We start from the raw sequence: 17,875 nt of genomic DNA on the forward strand, positions 1-17,875 counted from the left end.
AAATGATTTTACTGTCACAGTAATAGTAGTAAAAGTATTAATAATTGTAGTAGTAAAAATAAGTGAGAACATTTGGAAATTTCAAATGACTTTCATGAAAACATTTTAAAGCCTAAAAGCCAGGAACTGCACTGCTGAAAAACCTGATAGTTGAATTTTAGTTGCCGAAGTTGCAAAGTTACAGAATTGGAAGTTGGACTGCATTGTCTAAAGAAGCTAAGAGCTGAAATACAATGCAGGGGAAGCTGGAAACTAAACTGTTAAACTGTAGAAGTTGTTGTCGTAGTAGAAGTAGTGCTTTTAACAAGAGTAGTACTTTCAGCAGCTGAAGTTTTTAGAAGTATCAGCGGTGTAGTAGACGAAACAGTTCCATAAGCAATATAAGTAGCAGCTCTAAAATTGCTCTAAAATACTCACAAAATAAACAATTACATAAAATTCAGGTGACATTTATTAAAATCATTTGAAACATTTGACAGATGTTCACAGATCTGTTTTCCAAAAATGACCACTGTAAACAAACATTTTATACACAAAATACAGTAAAAACATGAAAAAAATCAATAACTCATTCAGTCTTGCGACATTTTAAGAACTAGTGAAAGATCCAACTGAACAAACAATTCAGAGCGGATATTCAAAGAAACTGCATTTTCTAAATCCTGCATCAAAGATTGGACATCATTTGATATAGAGCAGCTATCAATCACAGATACAGTTGTATCCTTTAAAGAATCTGTCTTTGGTGCACGCAATGCTTTTTTGCACATCAGTCCAGGTGGAATTTGATGCGGCGTACATTTTGGCAACAAATGAAGCTGCACAGCCACGGTGGTCTGAAAAGTGAAGATCCATTCGGGTGTACAAATCATTTTCTGGAGTGTCTATAGCGTTAGAGCAAGATGACATTTGTATTACTTTTTATGACATGCTACTGACTACACAGCGCAGCAGCCCTGCACTGCCCTCAACTACCAACCACCCTGACTCTCCGTTGTCCACGTCCATCACTCGTTCTCTCTCTCATCTCCTTCTGGAAGAGGGGGAGGAGCCAGAAACCAGCGTAGACACAGGAGCCCCTGTCCCACTGCACTCTTACACGGCAGTCAAAATAATTGCTCGCTCTTCCTCCATGGACCTTTTGATGACTCTCCACTCTGAGAGACCTGCAGCTGTTGGGAGTCTGGCCAAGGAGCTGATTGAATGTCTGCCTCGGACACACATGCACCCTCTGGTCGCCTCCCGGACATGGGGCTCCACTGGATGTACAGATGTAGCCAGGAAGGGCTGTGGCAGCAGGACTGTGGCAGCAGGACAAAGTCCCTCCAAAGGGCCATTTGTAGAGAACAGGACTACAGCTGAGCGGCCGTCAGCACACACAAACAACGAGGAGCCAGTGGATGAGTTCTTCATCTAAGTTCCTGCTACGCCATCACATGCTGTGGTAACAATCACAATTAAAATTGCAATTAAAAACAAAACATATCACATGGAGGACTGCAACAGAGGTGAACAAGATGATAAACCTGTTAAAGTGGATCTGAAGTTATGCAGCAGAACTCAGCTGTGTAAGTCTGGCTAAAGAGAAGTCCTCTGGAATACAGAAGAAACCAAAGTGCAGCTGCAGGTGACACTTTCCACATGTCTAAAGTCTTAAAATGGTTTGACTTGTCACATAAGTTTCTACAATATACAATTGTTGAAACAACAGAGCTGCCAAGAGAGCGGTACAAAGTGAGTTATATTTTAAAATAGTGCAGGTAATAATATTATTATATATGTTTAAATTACTTTTATATTCATCCAACTAATTATTTGTGCAGCTATTGTGCTAAAATGTAGCCCTGTGGAAAGCACAACATGAAGGTCAAGTGTTAATGTCAGAGTACTAATGCCAGTTTAGGTTTCTGTCACATTACTCAACTTGTCAAGCTAATGTTTTACTGTTCGATTGCCTTTGAAACAGATGATGATCTCAGCGTGAAGGCGCTCTTTCTTTTTGCTGAAATCTGATTTAGTCTGATTGCTCTCCACAGTCAGCACTGCAGTCTGTCACAGGGTTGGCATAGTGAAACTATAGCCTAGTGGCTTTTGATTAAATTTGTTTGAATGCACTTCAAATCGTCTTTACTCTTCATGCGTGTGTTAAAATGTACTAGACCTCGGCCAAATTACTATTTATACATTTCCCACTTAATTATGTTTCTCCTCAGATAGCCTTGAGAGCAATTAGCTGGAAACACGAGACGGTAGCAGTCACGTCACGAGATGACGCACATCTTTTGGTTTCTCTGTCAGTGTGCAAATATGACATGGGAAAAAAAAGATGGTTTTAGAAGCATTGTTCCAACCAAAAAAACAGTATGGTCTGCTTACTTAAGAGTGCACAGTCCTTTTAATTATCTTACCTGTATTCATGAGGCTATAAGTGTAAATCCATGCACAGTAATATTCATTGCTCTATTTGAGCTTTAAAATGTATAAATCAAGTGGGCCTCTTTTAGTTGAATCCCTTCATTGAGTTTGCTGAGCTATGCTTACTCTGCAACACATAAACTCGATGTGGGTTTTGGTTGAAAAAGCTATGGCACCGTAACATTATAGTATACATCAACACATTGCACATTATCTAAAGCTTACAGCTCCCTCTGTGGTCAAAGAATGTCGTTGCTCTGAGGAGCGTTGGTACAACCAGTCCAGCTCAGGTCCTTTGCCCACTGGCCCTCTCTGGTGACTCGCACCTTGACCGGGTCAAATCTCCAGAATCGCTGTTCTCTGAACAGGTAGAGGCGTCCGTCGGGACGGGCCAGCGCGCCATTGGTCCCCTGTGGCACACCCATCCAGTCTGTCAGCCTGCGAGGGTAGTAGGGCTCTTGGTGCAGGGTTTTGAGGTTGAGCACAGAGTAACGGGAGCCCTTGAAGACGACCATGTGACCCAGAGGAGCGTAGTAGAAGACACAGTCAGGGTGGCGAGGCAGCCCCATCTCACTGCTCTTCCTGGGGAAGCCCCGGTTCAGCACGTTGCCCGAGTAGCGCCACATTCGCTTCCCTACACCACGGGACGAGGAAGTTATAAATTAGGATTCAACAATAAAATAAATTGAACTTCAAAATGTCATCCAGCACTTTCACATGTCATCGTACTGTTGACAGGTCTAACTGGCTTGGCCACTGTGCCTTTTTTAGCTCATAGATAACAATTTTTTTTTTAAAAAGGACACAGAAAAAGGTAGATAATAAGCCTAATATTAATAATGTCCTAGCTTCTGTATTTTGCATTAATCTGTTTTGCATTCAGCAGATATATTAATCTAGACGACTGTCAGGTGTTTGGCCCTTAGCAGGAAAGTTAAACTTGGCCTGAACTTCAAACAAGTTGTCGTCTTTAACACCAAGGTGAGGTGAAGCTACTTTAAGATGCCCGCTGTGGCTTCAGTGCAGTATACTCTTTGAATAGCACTTTTCTATTTAAAGGCCTTTAGCATCTATTTTGGGAACTTTAACAGATTTGTGAAATTCGGCAATAGCTTAGGGAATGTCTTTAAACGGAAGTGTGAGAATCACATTAATGAGTTGAGGGAAGCAGTACCTTTAAAGAAATACCACTTGGAGTCCAGCGGGGAGAAGGCAGCAGCCTCGATGGCCGGAGGAAGGTCAGACCAGCGATGACGGAGAGGCAGCGGGCCGCTCACACCGCCTTCAGCCGATACCGTCCAGTACACAGCGCCCCGAAACACCAGCACTGTCCCATTCTGGTCTGCAGACACAGAAACAGAAAATACATAAATAATAATAATATATATATACACCACATTAAGTTCAATCTTGACCTTGACAAACAATACTATACTTTGACATTGCCATGGCATATGAAACTATGGAATAGCACTGTGCTATGACTTTTCACTTTATAAACCTATATAATTACATTTTCATGTCATAATATATTATGACCTTTTTATTACTTTATTTATAGGATATTATACATAAAAATGTTTATGACATACTATATTATAAATTGTATTGCATATTATACTAACATATTCTTTTATGATATACTGTACTATACATTTTACCGACTTTTTAAAGATATTTCTACAACATGACATGTATTTTACAATCCTATGGCATACAATACTATCACTTTTTCATGACATTTTATACCATACTACACCATGACTTTTAATGCAATTGTTATTTATGCTCACATGTTACTGATATTACTCTTTAAAATAAACCTCACATTGGGTAAGTCACTCAATGCATTCCCTTGTGCTTTGTCCCCACAAGTATGTTGCTTTGATACAAGGGTCCAAGGGGTTATCACAAACTAACACTGTGTAGTTGTGACATCAGTGTATAGTATATATCACAGAGTTTTCTCAAAGAATAAACTGGTGCAGAAAATGGTTGGATGAAAGCGCTCTGCACTTTGTCCTCTTTTTGTCCACTATTTTAAAAAAGATAAATATGATAACAGGATTCTCTTCTGTGTCTGCAAGATGTTTCATCTTTTTGAAAATCTGTCAATAACCACAGTATGACAGGATATGACTGAATGTTACTTTCAATTCCTATTTCTCTCTGACCTCACCCATGGTAATGGCGTCAAAGACGCCCTGGCAGTAGGGAGGCTGCCCTGTGGTCTCATGCCCGCTGTGAAGCTCTGTGAACTCCCACTCCTGCAGAGCGGCGTGCAAAACGTGGCCTGGCAGCCTCACAGGGCGATCGCCTGCTGGCTTACCTGAGGGCAAAAACAAAGCAACAACACACTGAAGCTAAAAGGCATCAGACAAGGCCATGAAATAATAATCCACGTTCTGGCATTATCCCTTTGAGTAGGGTTGTTGTCTGTCCACCTGTGCTTGAATGACACACATAGTGTGTCATTTAAAACCTACAGTGATCAAACAAAACTGAGGACAGACAGCTTAATTTCTTAAGCATGCCAAAATAAATGTAAGTATTTCCTAAATTGGACCGCATTGGAACAATTGGAAAGACAAACAGTGGAGACTTCTCATAAAACAGGACTTGGATAATGTTAACATTAAAATTGTCCTTCACGGAATGTGGCTTAGTTGATGTACACTGATGGCTGACGATATACTGCACAGGAAATAAACAATGGACTGTAGATAGAGCACACACTGGAACCTTAAACTTACTTTGTTAGCACAAATTCAATATTTGTTTGACCTGTACAGCCTATCACTGCAGATGTCTGGCACATGAAATGAAAAGAATAAAGAAAGACTCAAACAGGACAAAAGGAAAAAGAACAACATACCAAAGCATAAAAGTAAACGATGGTGCTTAGACATGATTACAGTCATTTTGTTTGCAAGGAGTTGAACAAACATTTGTGCAGGAGGTGGATAAAATCAGCACACCCAAGAACAGGACGAAGACGGCAGGAAAAATAGATATACACACACCAGAATGGATAACACACAAATAGCTATGTAGCGGTGTGTGTAGCGGTGTGTGTGTGTGTGTGTGTGTGTGTGTGTGTGTGTGTGTGTGTGTGTGTGTGTGTGTGTGTGTGTGTGTGTGTCTGACTTCACTCAAACACAAATAATCCCTCTTTATGCTGTTTACATTCATCAGTGGTAGAAGAAGAATTAGGATTTTTGCTCATGCTTTCCATGAAGAGGACCCGCTCCCTATGTCGATACAAAGGGCTCATTATAAAGGAATCAGGTGATTTTAACACTAATAAAAACCCACTGAACCTTGAGTTCAGTATTTTTACATTGCGGTATACCTTTTAATAAAGTAAAGGAGCGGAAAACTCTCTGGAGACTGACATATTCAGTCTGCCTCACATCTGCTTATTCTTAGATCACAATGCCAATACCAGGAATTATCCTCTCTCTCTCTCTCTCTCTCTCTCTCTCTCTCTCACTCTCTCTCTCTCTCTCTGTCTCTCTCTCTCTGTCTCTGACACACAACCAGATATACTCACATTGCCTACAGCTCATATCTGTAAGCAGATGTAAAAATTTTCATGATCCCTACAGACCTGTCAGTTACGTTTTCCCATGTCTCTAGAGCTGCTTGTCTGTTACGTGGGAGCAGCTGCAGTCTGCAGAGACGACTGCCACAGGGTGGAAATCATGATGATAAGCAAAAATGTTTGAAGCATGTTTCACTTTGCTAAACTCCACCTGAGAAGAAGGATTCTGGATAACTTCATGTGAAGCAATAAGAACAAGTTAGCAGAGTAAGCTGCCAATGAGTCTTTATATAAAGACTGATAAGCAAACATTGCCAAACAATGAGGACCTAAAAACTAATCATCTGTTCTGCTATTAATTCGATGTTAGTATATGATCACATCAATCAAAGTTATTGAGCGTAACTGAGCTGAAAATGTAAATGTGTGTCTGAGGCAGCAGAGTGGTGAGTTGTTGCTGTTGTGTTAATCCAGAGTGAATGAGGGAGGCCCTGAGGAATAAAGGATGGCAAATATATTCATTTTAGGAAGCTAAGGCCTGAATATTACCAGAGGCAACGCAGATGGGGAAATATCCTCAAATATTAAACTCAGAAAGAGGAATCTGGATCTGTTGATCTACATCTCAAGTTCAGAGTTAAATTATCCAAACGAATGTGGGACTGTCCTGCCGCAATGCAAACATTCCTGCAGCATTCGTTGGCTTCACTGGCCCTGCAGCTGTTCTACACCTCATTTCAGAGTCAAGACAGGGTACGCACTTGATGCACTATTTGCATCTTGTACATTCAGCGTCACACAGCATCACAGAGGAGGTCAAGTAGTAGCAGAAGCTACTTTAAAGACAATGTTCCTGTGCAACTGCTGCAGTGAAATCATCCTCTTAGCTGTAGAGAGAGCACTGGTAATAGAAGAACTCTGCACATGTGGAAACTTGCCTTACACATGCCAGAAGGAACAACACACTCAAGGTAAATAGAAACTATTATATTAGTCATGCACACAGATGTATGTAACCCTCCCACATTCTGCAACTACAGCAGCAATCTATTACACTGGAGCCGACAAAGCTGTGTGTGTGTGTGTGTGTGTGTGTGTGTGTGCGTGTGCGTGTGCGTGTGTGTGTGTGTGTGTGTGTGCGTTTCAGGGCAGAGTGTTATTATGATGATCACACCACCTCTGCTGCCCTCAGTCTAAACCTACTTTTCCAAGCAGCTGAGAGGCCACAGAGCTGCAACTGAAAGAACAAACTCATCGTGCTGTTAGAGACAAACTCATGTGAAAAGCACAAAGCGAGGGTGTTGTTTCAACTCCTACTCAACTACTTCTATTCAAGGAGTTTCACCATATTTGCCAAGAACACAATACAACTAAGTGACTGCAGAAAAAGAAATCGTCTCTTTCTCGTTCTGTTCTGTAGCCCTTCAGTAATCTCACTTGTAATCACATGCATTGCTGGGAGCTACAAGAAGATAGCTTTCTAGATCCAAAACTGTCTCTTTTTTTCTCAAATCTAGGTTTTGATGAACTCAGGGAACTCTAAACAGCACTACTGTTCTACTCATTCTCATTCTGTGCTTGCAGCTGGTGGCCTTCAGGCCGCCTCTCTAGGCTTTTCACAGCTCAGTGCCACGACTCCCGCTTTAATGGGCAGCAGAGTAAAAATGACTCTCCTCCTGCGTTTCCTCAAAGACAAGCCTGGTTCCATAACGAGGCAGTAATTCATGTAAGTGGTTCTCTGTATTCCAATAATAGTCCATTCTCAGCTTCAGCCTCAAGTTCACCATCTTTAACCCATCTGTGCTGAGGCATTTGTCATCTGCCCACTAAAGCGTTCCCCCACAACCCTTTAAAGGATGGGAAAAAGTGGTAAACTATCTCTCTGTCCAGTGGAGGTGCTATGTTTAACACTTCCCCTGACCTTGGAACCAACACACTCTTTTCTTTTCACAAAGAAATAATTTCCCTTGAGTTGAGCTGTTAAGCTTCTTCTGGCATCTGAGAAATGTTTGAATCTGGACAAGAATTTAAAGTTGAAAATGTTTTGGACAAGGCTTGTCCACACAGCATGAGTTTCTAACAATGAACCCACAAGTAGAATCTGCGCCATAAAGAAGTATCATCTCACCGTACAGCTGCTGCACCGCGATGATGTCGTCCCAGCTCAGCACCAGGCTGCGGCCGAGCTTCCTGTAGTACGGCGACATTAAGGCGTGGCGGACGGGGGAGTGCTCCAGTCCCAGAGTGTGCCCGATCTCGTGGGCGGTCACCATGAACAGGTTGTGTCCCTTGTGTCCGTTCAGCGTCCACCTCTCGGCCATGTCAAAGTGGGCTTCCCCCCTACGAGGCAGGAAGGCGTGAGCCAGAGTTCCTCCTGGAAGTCACAAAGGTATTTGACTGAAATAAATACATTCTCAAATGCTGAGTGGTGGCTTGAGTAGGTAACTGCTTAGTTGTTGACCGGTTGGATAATTCACAGTAATCCGGTTATTGTGAAAACACAAACAGCAGGACTTGTTCAGCTTTATTAATTCAGGAAGTTGGGACCAGGATCTCATTTGCAAGAGAAGCCTGAGGGCAAATGACATACACAACATCATGCCACAAAACAATTAACACACACACACACACAAATTTAAAGCGCGTGGATCAGATAGGCAGATCAGTGATGACTTGACTCAGCGTGTGGTTGTCCCTGACCTGGTCCGTCGAAGGCATTGCTGGCCCCGTCGTTGTGGTCGCCCTCGTAAAATGCCAGTCGAATGTCTGCGGGGCCTCCGGGAGCCTCCTGGAAAATCAGGCCCGACACGTTGCTCCACAGCTGAAAGGCAGCGCGCACCGCCAGCCGCACGGAGCCCAGAGACAGGTGGCGAGGCCAATTCACTATCTGGTAGGTCAGATGGCGTTTGTACCACTTCTCAGCTGGAAAACACACAAAGAGAGAAGGAGGAACACACATGTGAAACAGGCAGGTATGAAGCTCAACATCTTATTCATCACGGACTTACAGAAAAAATCCACTTTTTCCACTACGTTTATTCACATTAGTGAACATACTTAGTTTCACATTTGAGGGAATTGTTAGATTTTTCCTTGTAGTGCCACTATACCTTGTAGAAGGCCAAAGACGTTGGTTGGCACTTAAAAAAGCAGAACTGTCAGCAGGAGTCCATGCAAGTAAATATGGCATTTCTTAATACAACACAGGCTAAATATAAAGCCTGACAAGTTCAAACATAACTAATTAAAATGCATGCAAAGAAGGGAAATCAAGTGTGAAACCTGCAGCCTCAGCGAGCTGCCACCTCTGCATCTGACAAAGTCCTTCAACCAAATATTTACACACTGCAATTATTTTTCATCCAACCAATCCGTCTGTTTCCTATCTGTTTGTTTGCAAACTGGTTTGAATTCATGCTGTTTTTAATTCATTTTTACTGGTTTTGTTATTGACATTTAAGGTGGCTTCGTATCAAAAGGTTTCACAAACAATTCATATTATTATTACCTACTGGAGTAGCTATGTATTTACATATCCGTATTATGAATTAGGTGCCAGATATCCCATGTTCAACTGTGAGGCTTTAAAGTAGAGTCTCTCTACATCCAAAATGATATGATGTTAACCAAATTAGCTCACAGTTGGTTAAACTAACAAGCATTTTGAGTACAGACTTGACTAAACAATTTACTTCGACACACGTCTGTGGTTTCTCAACTTAGACATAATTACATGTGTCGCAAACTTCAGAATCTCTCATTTGTTTAGGGAGACATGGAAGTGTGGTGTTAAATTCAGCCGTTCTGTAATTTACAAAAGCGATAATCTCTTCGTATATACATAGGATTACTGAATGTAGCAATCTGAAGACAAAGCAAACATAACAGCAACCCATGCAGCACATATTTACAACAAACGAACGAAGAGGCCGCCAGGCAGGAAACAATCATTAGATAATATGAACCTTCGAGGGAAGGCAGCTGGAGCCGCTGGACTGTCCAAGTCCAAGAGTGGACAGCAGTGACGAAAGACTTGCTGAACACATTTTAAACAAGAGGATAAGAGGCTCGCTGTAATAATCATCAAAATCATCTCCAGAAATACCGTACCCAATTTCTGGGCCTCTGGTCTTCTAACTTTTTCTTATTGCCAAGAGATTCCTCTGGAGATAATGAAAATATTTGGAATAGAGGATTACAGCTCTTTTGTTACATTTTACCTGGGCAAAATCCCAAATGCACTTAAAATGCAGGATGAATATCACTTTAAAATAGCTATATTTTAAATCATATATATATATATAAATATATATATATATGACATATTGCATCCAACAAGGTAAGTTGGATGCAACAGAAATGTACATTATGGTTTTGTTTTGTAACTTTATTTGTATTTATATTTCCAACCCAAATGAATGATACATGAGCAACACAATACTTATACAGTGACAGGCTCTCTCATTAAACAAATTACAACTTACAGTATATATATACACATAGTTAATGTTGTAACATTCATTTTAATGTTAATATATAGTTTTACACATTATTCTAATCAAAGTCTCAAAGTTTTGAGTCCCAAAAAGGAGACCACTGCAAAGGGTGGCAATAACTCTTACAACATCAGTGTACTGTCTTTTAAAAGTATTTGTATGTGTATTTGTAAAAGGGCTTTAGAGCGTGAGACACAGAGTGCTAGAATTAAACCCAATAGAAGTACCCTGTGTGCTAGGTAATGCACTTTAGATGACTTGCCACAAGGGCTTTACAAACTTACACTTACTTTCACATGTGGGGCCTAACTAGAGAGTGGCAAGACAAATCAAGCACACTTACAGTTGTCAAAATATTTAAAGATGTGTTTAGTGTATGTTTTCCCCGATGTGGAATCCAAATGCAAGTGGGAGGTCTGCAAATACTTCTGCTCCCTCACACACGGAGGCAGTCAGGTTTGAGAATGTGGACCCTCAAGTTATTTTGATGCCGTTTAAATGCTCGGTTAAATTATATACAGCAGAGAGTCATGTGACAGATGAGAGCGATAAACAAAAGGTATGCACTGCACACAGTGAACCTCAATAGCTCCCTGGAGGAAGGAAAATATCTAGATATCTGGAACCATGGCGAAGACATGGCGATGACATCAACGTGTGTTTCTGTTTGTGTAAACACACAAACAGAAACACACGTTGTTAACACACAAACATAAGTCGTGCTTCAGCACCAACTCAACACAAGTCTTGGTGTAAACTTGAGAGTTGCGTCAACTTGATCCTTGGTATTTTTGTTGCAACGCTTAAAAGTGGAAGCAGCAGGCCCTGAAACAGGACAGCTGTATGGTGTGAATAACAACTTTCCATTGATTCGCATCCATTTAAGGGTAAAAAACTAGAACAACCACCTCACAGTTGTATACCTACGCCAACCAGTCAAATTGCAATTAATATTCATGTCTGTCCAAAATGACATGAGACCATAATGTTATCCTATTTGAAATTGTCCTAATTAGCATATCACAGTGACCTTGATCTTGACCTTTGACCAAGAAATCCCCTCAAGCACTCCTGAGATATCACTTTCACAAAAACAGATGGTACGGATGTAGTTTACAAACAGACAGACCAATGACATAATGCCTTTGGCCATGGCTAGTTGTCACTGTGGTGGCATAGACAAAGGGTGCAAGAAGGTAAAAATGGAACCTCAGAAGTAATTTCACTGCCATAACGACCTGCAGTCAGATTTTGATACACAATTTTACATCTGGAACACTGGATGAACTATATGCATTCGGCTCGTTGCCACATGATGCGTGTAGATCTGTATTCTCAGCAGAGCACAGGCGCCTTCTCTCCGTCCGAGACCGCCGCAGAGTAAGAGGTCCCCGAGGACTGCAGAGAAGCCAGGAAGTCAGATACACAAGACATTCCCCGACTTCCCCTATGGAAGCAATTATCATGATGCCCTCTATAGCAGCGGTGTGGGGAGAGAGGGTTATCACAGACATTAGGAAGTGACTTAGATCATCTGATAGCCAGAGTTATTGTTTGTGGAGGTGCAGAAAGATTTAGTTTGGTACTGGTGAAAGCTTTGAGGCTGTGTAACACAGCTAAATGCTAACATGGCCACAATGACAACCAGATTGGGTCAAACGAGTTCCCCATCTTAACATTTCAGCATTTACTAATCAAGCAATTGGGAGCAAAACCCTGAGCTCCAATCTGTGCATTCTACTGAAACAGTGCAAAATTACAGTAATTGATGTTGTGAAATGGCTAACAGTCTCCATGCCAGGGCACAGATATATAAGTGCACATTTACAGCAAACACACACACACACACACACACACCCACACACACACACACACACACACACACACACACACACACACACACACACACACACACACACACACACACCTATCACACTTATCTTGGTGGAATGTCAGGTCTGTAAATATCAGCGGGAAAGAACATCAGATACCACCACAAGTCAAGGTTTGTTTTCAATTTCCAGGAAGCTCAGAGGTAGCCATGTTCACACAAAACAAAATCACATCACACCACAGCTGAGAGTGAATAAACAAGCAGCCCATCAGACTCATCTGCGTGTTGCTGTAATCTGCCGGCTGGGTTTAGCAGCCAGTGTCAGCTATCAAGGTCAAACAGCTCAAAGTATGTCAATACCAGAGACATGCCTGAGAATGTCTATACCAAATGTCATTGAATCCATCCAATTACTGTCAAAACCTTTCCCACACAACAACAAATGAATGGCGCTAGATGAAAAGTCAGGGATCGTGCAAGTCAGAAAGATTAATAAGCACACAAGTAGTTCAAAGTTTACATAATAAAAGTGGGATCACTGGCATGTGTCTGAATTTGTTTGACCGAAGGCTCGATCCAGACATAAAAGTAAGCTTTCTTCAAACCACATGTAGAAACATATCTGCTGCAACTGTAGCACAAAGCAAACTAATGTTTGAGTACAAGACGGTGGGTACGCAGCCTCACTATACTCACAATGCAGTCATTACATTGCTAAACTAGATCAGTGGATATATGAAGCCAGATCTGAAAGAGATTTGACCTGAGAGTGTAACAGAGTATCTTCCACTTAACTCTTTGGGTAATACTAATACTGCCACCTGTCATATGAGTCATGTCTGGGTCTAAAATAATGACAGAGTTGTTTTCTTAATCAAGAACTGGCTGGAATCCATCCAAGACCATCAGTCACTCAGCAAGACATCCACTCCTTCAGCCAGTAAGATTCCAGGGCCATTGAAATAGTCAGCCAGCCGGGCAACCAACATAATTCCATCCAGTCATTTGTGGATGTGTTTACCAGAAGGAACATGTCAGGTACTGACATGAAGAGGCAGCGGCAAACATCAGCCACCGCTGCATTCCCCGAACATTAGCCAACCTCATCTGTGACATGAAGGAATGCACAGGCTTCACACATCATGAGGCTGGAGGCACAAGTAGAGAGAGAGGGAGAAGAAAACCTTCTACTCCTGGTGCTGTCACCAAGGACTACTGCTGCTCTTCTACTGCTGTGCTGCTACTACTGCACATTCACAAATGACTGGTGACTGACAACACCAGAGAGAAATGTAAACATAAGTCATGGAAGACATAAATGTAGAGTGTTACAATAGAGCCTTTAAGTTTATAATAGGAGAAAAATGCAATGCAAACCAACGAAATAATTTACTCCTGGGTCCATGCTCTGACTTTCCATCAAATTTCATTGAAATCCATTGAGACATCCAGCTGAAGTCACCAAATTCCCAGATACCCTGTGCCATATGGCTTCATTAACCCCAATTGATCCCCATTCATTTAAAAGTGAAATGAATGCCCCATCTATAGGGTAAAAAAAAAGAAGGTATTTTAGTTTTCCACCGCTCCACTCAATGTCTCCCACACGTTTATAAAACCGGGGAGAAATTATACCTGTAATTGTCAAAGATTTCTGTAAAGCCCCCGAAGATAATAGGGGACCCCAATTACCTCATGGAGTCTGCAAGACGTCTGGCAGTGCCCAGCTGCACTCTTAACTACTTCAAGCCAGTTTAAATTGCACACCAATGAATGATTTTATTGCTGTGTTTAGAAGAACCTTTGTCGTATCTCTAACACAAGCCTCAATAATTCTTTAAAGAAATTTAGAGGACCCCTCAAACAACACAATGACAAAAGTGAAGTGTCAAGACTAGTATTTGTAGTGGCACACCTTGGAATTATTGAGGATTTTGCTCAAACAAACTGGAGCTGTATGGATGCATTGCTGTTGTTTGAAGAGATGCCCTGACTCCTCCCCAATCATTTTACAAACTGTGAAAAACTCTCCAGTGGGAGGAAGTGGTCTTTTGGACTCTTTTGGAGAACATAACTTCTACATTTTTAACCAGCAAAGACGATGTACAAGATACTTTGACTTAATTGCAGGTAAAAGCAGGAACCATTCAGGCTGACGCGTGCAACGCCAGACACTCTGCCAGCATTAATTACACCCCTCAGCTCTATTTAGTGCTTTAGTTTATGGAGGCAGACCCTCCCAGTTAACTGTCTTCATGACCACTCCACAACGGGACACACAAAACCTACACATAAAGGGCAACAGGGAGGCACAAAGCCAAATATGTTCCATGGGAAGTTAAGTTTCAATTTTGCACAATTTTATGGTTTAACTGTGAAAATACATACACCAGGGTCTTCCAGCTTGTTTTGGTTTAAACTAAGCCCTTTTAATGGAATTGCAACCATGCACTTTAATTCGACTATCCTCCAGATCCCACCAACGCCAGCTGTCTCCAAATGCAAGTGGTCCCTGTTTGGGAATACTAACATCAAAGGAAGAGTTAAAAAAAACTGGTGGCCTTTCGGGGCAAACTTGAGGTTCTTTGAGCCTGACACAAAGCCATCCTGAACCATCTGGGACAGTGAAGATGAGTGTGAATTTGAGGAAACATTATTGGAGAGAAGTCAGTTTTTTGGAGATGGGGTACTTGAGAATGTGTGTATTTTTTTGTCATTTTAATCATGTTATTTGGCATTAATCTCCATGAACGTCCACCTTGAAAACAGGACACTTGAATGATGTCACAGCTTTCCAATGTTCAGTGAGGTCTTCCACATGCTGCTATGCTCTCTCACGATACTCAGAAACAAACATGGTGTCTCAGACATGTACATGTTTCACATAATACCTTGCGTAGCAGAGCGCTTCCTGCGGCGCTGTGGTCGCCTAAGAGCGGCGCTCTTTCCAGTGAAGATGGCGTTTACTCTCTGAGTCCATATCTGCTGGCTGCCCTCATCCGACACCCCACAGCGGGGCTCTGCCATCTGCCTCAGGGTGACACTATCAAGCTTGCCTGTGACCGGAAGCCGGGAAAGCCACTGGAACTCACTGCGAAGAGGGGAAATGTTTGCATGATTCTGTTCAGGCACATTTAGAAAGGTTTCACACATTGCTCATAATACAATTTCTGAATACAAATATATATTGTAATGTATTTAATGTACCGTGGTTTTAATACAGGAACATTGGTTCAGGAAGTTCATGAACTCAATTATTTAGAACCATTTATATTTCCAGTGTCTGAGACTAGCCTAAACATTTTAAAGCAAATTACAAGATGTACAAGTTGACACTTTCAATCAGTTTTCATTATTGTACAGTCAGTATTTAAGCCAGAGGGCGAGGTTCTTGGCATTCCTGGCTGGTTCAGAGAGGGTTCAGGAGAGGTCTCCCAGTGCAGATGTGAGGGTGTGTTTACTGCCCTGCACCGGCGTTCAGCTCCGGGGCTCTTACCACACCGGGCCCACCCTTCCCCCCGATGAACGCACTGAGCACCAGCTAACTCCGGACGAGAAATATGCATCACTTTGTTCTAAAATCCTATCACATTCATTTCGGGACTTTCTGCTACCTACATGTTTTTGACAAGAAAAGGCCTAAATAGCTTCACCACCTACCAGATAGCTGACTGCATCTCGACTGCATTGTGGATGTGGTCGTCCTGATGGAGGTAGCCGTACTTTTCCAGAAAAACCTGCAACAGTTGATTTGAAACTTGTTAACACTACTTCAGAAATGCTCCAGCTAAAGACAAAACCCCCTTTCTGATTATTATTTTGCACCCAAGACCCACTCTGTAAAAAAGTGATTATGTCACAGTACCACTTTGCCCCTCATAAGAACACACGCTGGTAAATCCCCAGAGAGGTAAACCTCCCCAGGATGGAAAGAAACAAACCATAAAACAGTACAGATCATTTTCCTGTCATTCTATAGCTGCTGGTTGTCAAGGCGGATGCATAGATCTGGACCACCCATAAGAGAAAAACCCCTGAGGTGTCCCAGAAAATTCATAGTTATTATTTCTTAAGCATTGCATGCAAAGATGCAAGCCGAGAATACTCTGGCGCCGATCAAATAGTGGAAAAAATGAACCTACTGGGTACATGACTAAAGATGTTTTTACATTGTGGTCGAGATTAGCCTTGATGATAGATTAATATTACATGTGGATGGAGCAGGTTTCATGTTCAGACAACAGCAGGCACAGCTATGATTACAGATGTGGTGAAGGTGGGTTAGAAATCAAAATTGAGCAGAAGACAGATGTGCTAAAATTTCCCTTTGTCCCATTAGAGATACTGAAACATGGCAGAAGGCTTTTTATATTAGCGCAAGAGCAATGTTGTGGAAACACATGTAATAGCCAAACATGATATGATGCTCCTACAGCTGAAGGGTGGCCAGTGAAGACACGCTGGCAAATTAAACTAGTCAATTAAATGGTAAAATCCCAAAATAGCCTCAGACACAAATTGATGTACTGGGCTTGGTCTTCTTTTTGTGTCACCATGTGCAGCACATTAACTGCTATAGACAATAAACATGCAGCAGTTCTCCAGACAGTATTTATATATATAAAAGTAGTTTAACAGGAAAGTCAAATGAATCCAGTGTAGTGTATTGCAAAATGCCTGTGATGCGATTTTGAATAGCCATATTCTAGAGTTTAACCCTTTTCTTTTGTTACAATTAGCTTTAATTAATCCATTTGGGGTCCCACCAACCACTCCTGTATGAAATACCTAGAAAAGGGTTCAAAGGTTCCCTAACTGAGTATAAGGCATACCAGCTAATGTCAAGTTTATATTATATGGGCTATGCAAATAAATATATATTCTGTTTGTCAAAAGTAATTTACAATCAAAGAAATGTGCCGTTTATCTTAGACCTGGCTTATGTTTGGGGTTAATCAGACCGCAGAGGGATTTAAAACTCGCACAACACGAATAGAAATGGGCTTATTTGACATTTAAAAAAAAGGTAAAAATGAAGTAATCACCAAAATATATTACCTTCTCAACCCGCAAAAGTAGAAAGGCGATAACACACCGTTAAGTACGTATTTGAGCCGTTTAAAAGGAACAACGCAAACAAATAATCAGGAAGTAATATAAGCATGACTGCGGGTTACATATTTCTTTATTAGCTTAGTTTACTTTTCATAAGCTATTCGACAATAAGTTAAAGTTATTTAGCGATATATCACGTGTCTACCAAACACCATCCGATCTCAACACAGCAGTACCCCAGGGTCCGAGACCAGCGGTGACCCTGCAGCCCGGGCGCTGATGAGGGTCACGGTGAGGATCCAGGCGGCACTCATGGCCCGTCCAGCGGCACACCGGTCCGGAAGTCGGCGGCTCATTGCGGGACAAGCGCACCATCAACACACCGCTTCACGCATGTCTGTGGCACCGCAAATACTTCCCCCATTGTTGGATGTCCTCCTCGCTGTCAGTGACTGAGAGCATGCTGCTGCTCGCCTGGCGTCTCCATCACTGCGGGTGACGTAGCCTCCTCGCGTACCGTGGAGTGACAGG

At 41.9% G+C, this 17,875-nt stretch overlaps 1 protein-coding gene across 1 annotated transcript; it reads right to left on the reverse strand.

The window, feature by feature from the left end:
• Positions 1–516: 516 nt before the first annotated feature.
• mmp28 (matrix metallopeptidase 28) lies at positions 517–17,700 on the reverse strand (the record flags this gene model as incomplete). The annotated part of the gene is made up of 9 exons (XM_079225104.1): positions 517–1,439; positions 2,641–3,049; positions 3,590–3,757; positions 4,595–4,744; positions 8,088–8,333; positions 8,660–8,881; positions 15,181–15,380; positions 15,950–16,026; positions 17,581–17,700. The coding sequence occupies 8 exons, from the start codon at positions 17,698–17,700 to the stop codon at positions 2,655–2,657; spliced, it is 1,578 nt and encodes a 525-aa protein (XP_079081230.1). The 3' UTR covers positions 517–1,439; positions 2,641–2,654.
• Between the last annotated feature and the right edge of the window lie 175 nt (positions 17,701–17,875).

The sequence above is a fragment of the Taurulus bubalis genome (assembly GCF_910589615.1).
Source record: "Taurulus bubalis genome assembly, chromosome: 10".
Lineage (NCBI taxonomy): Eukaryota > Metazoa > Chordata > Actinopteri > Perciformes > Cottidae > Taurulus > Taurulus bubalis.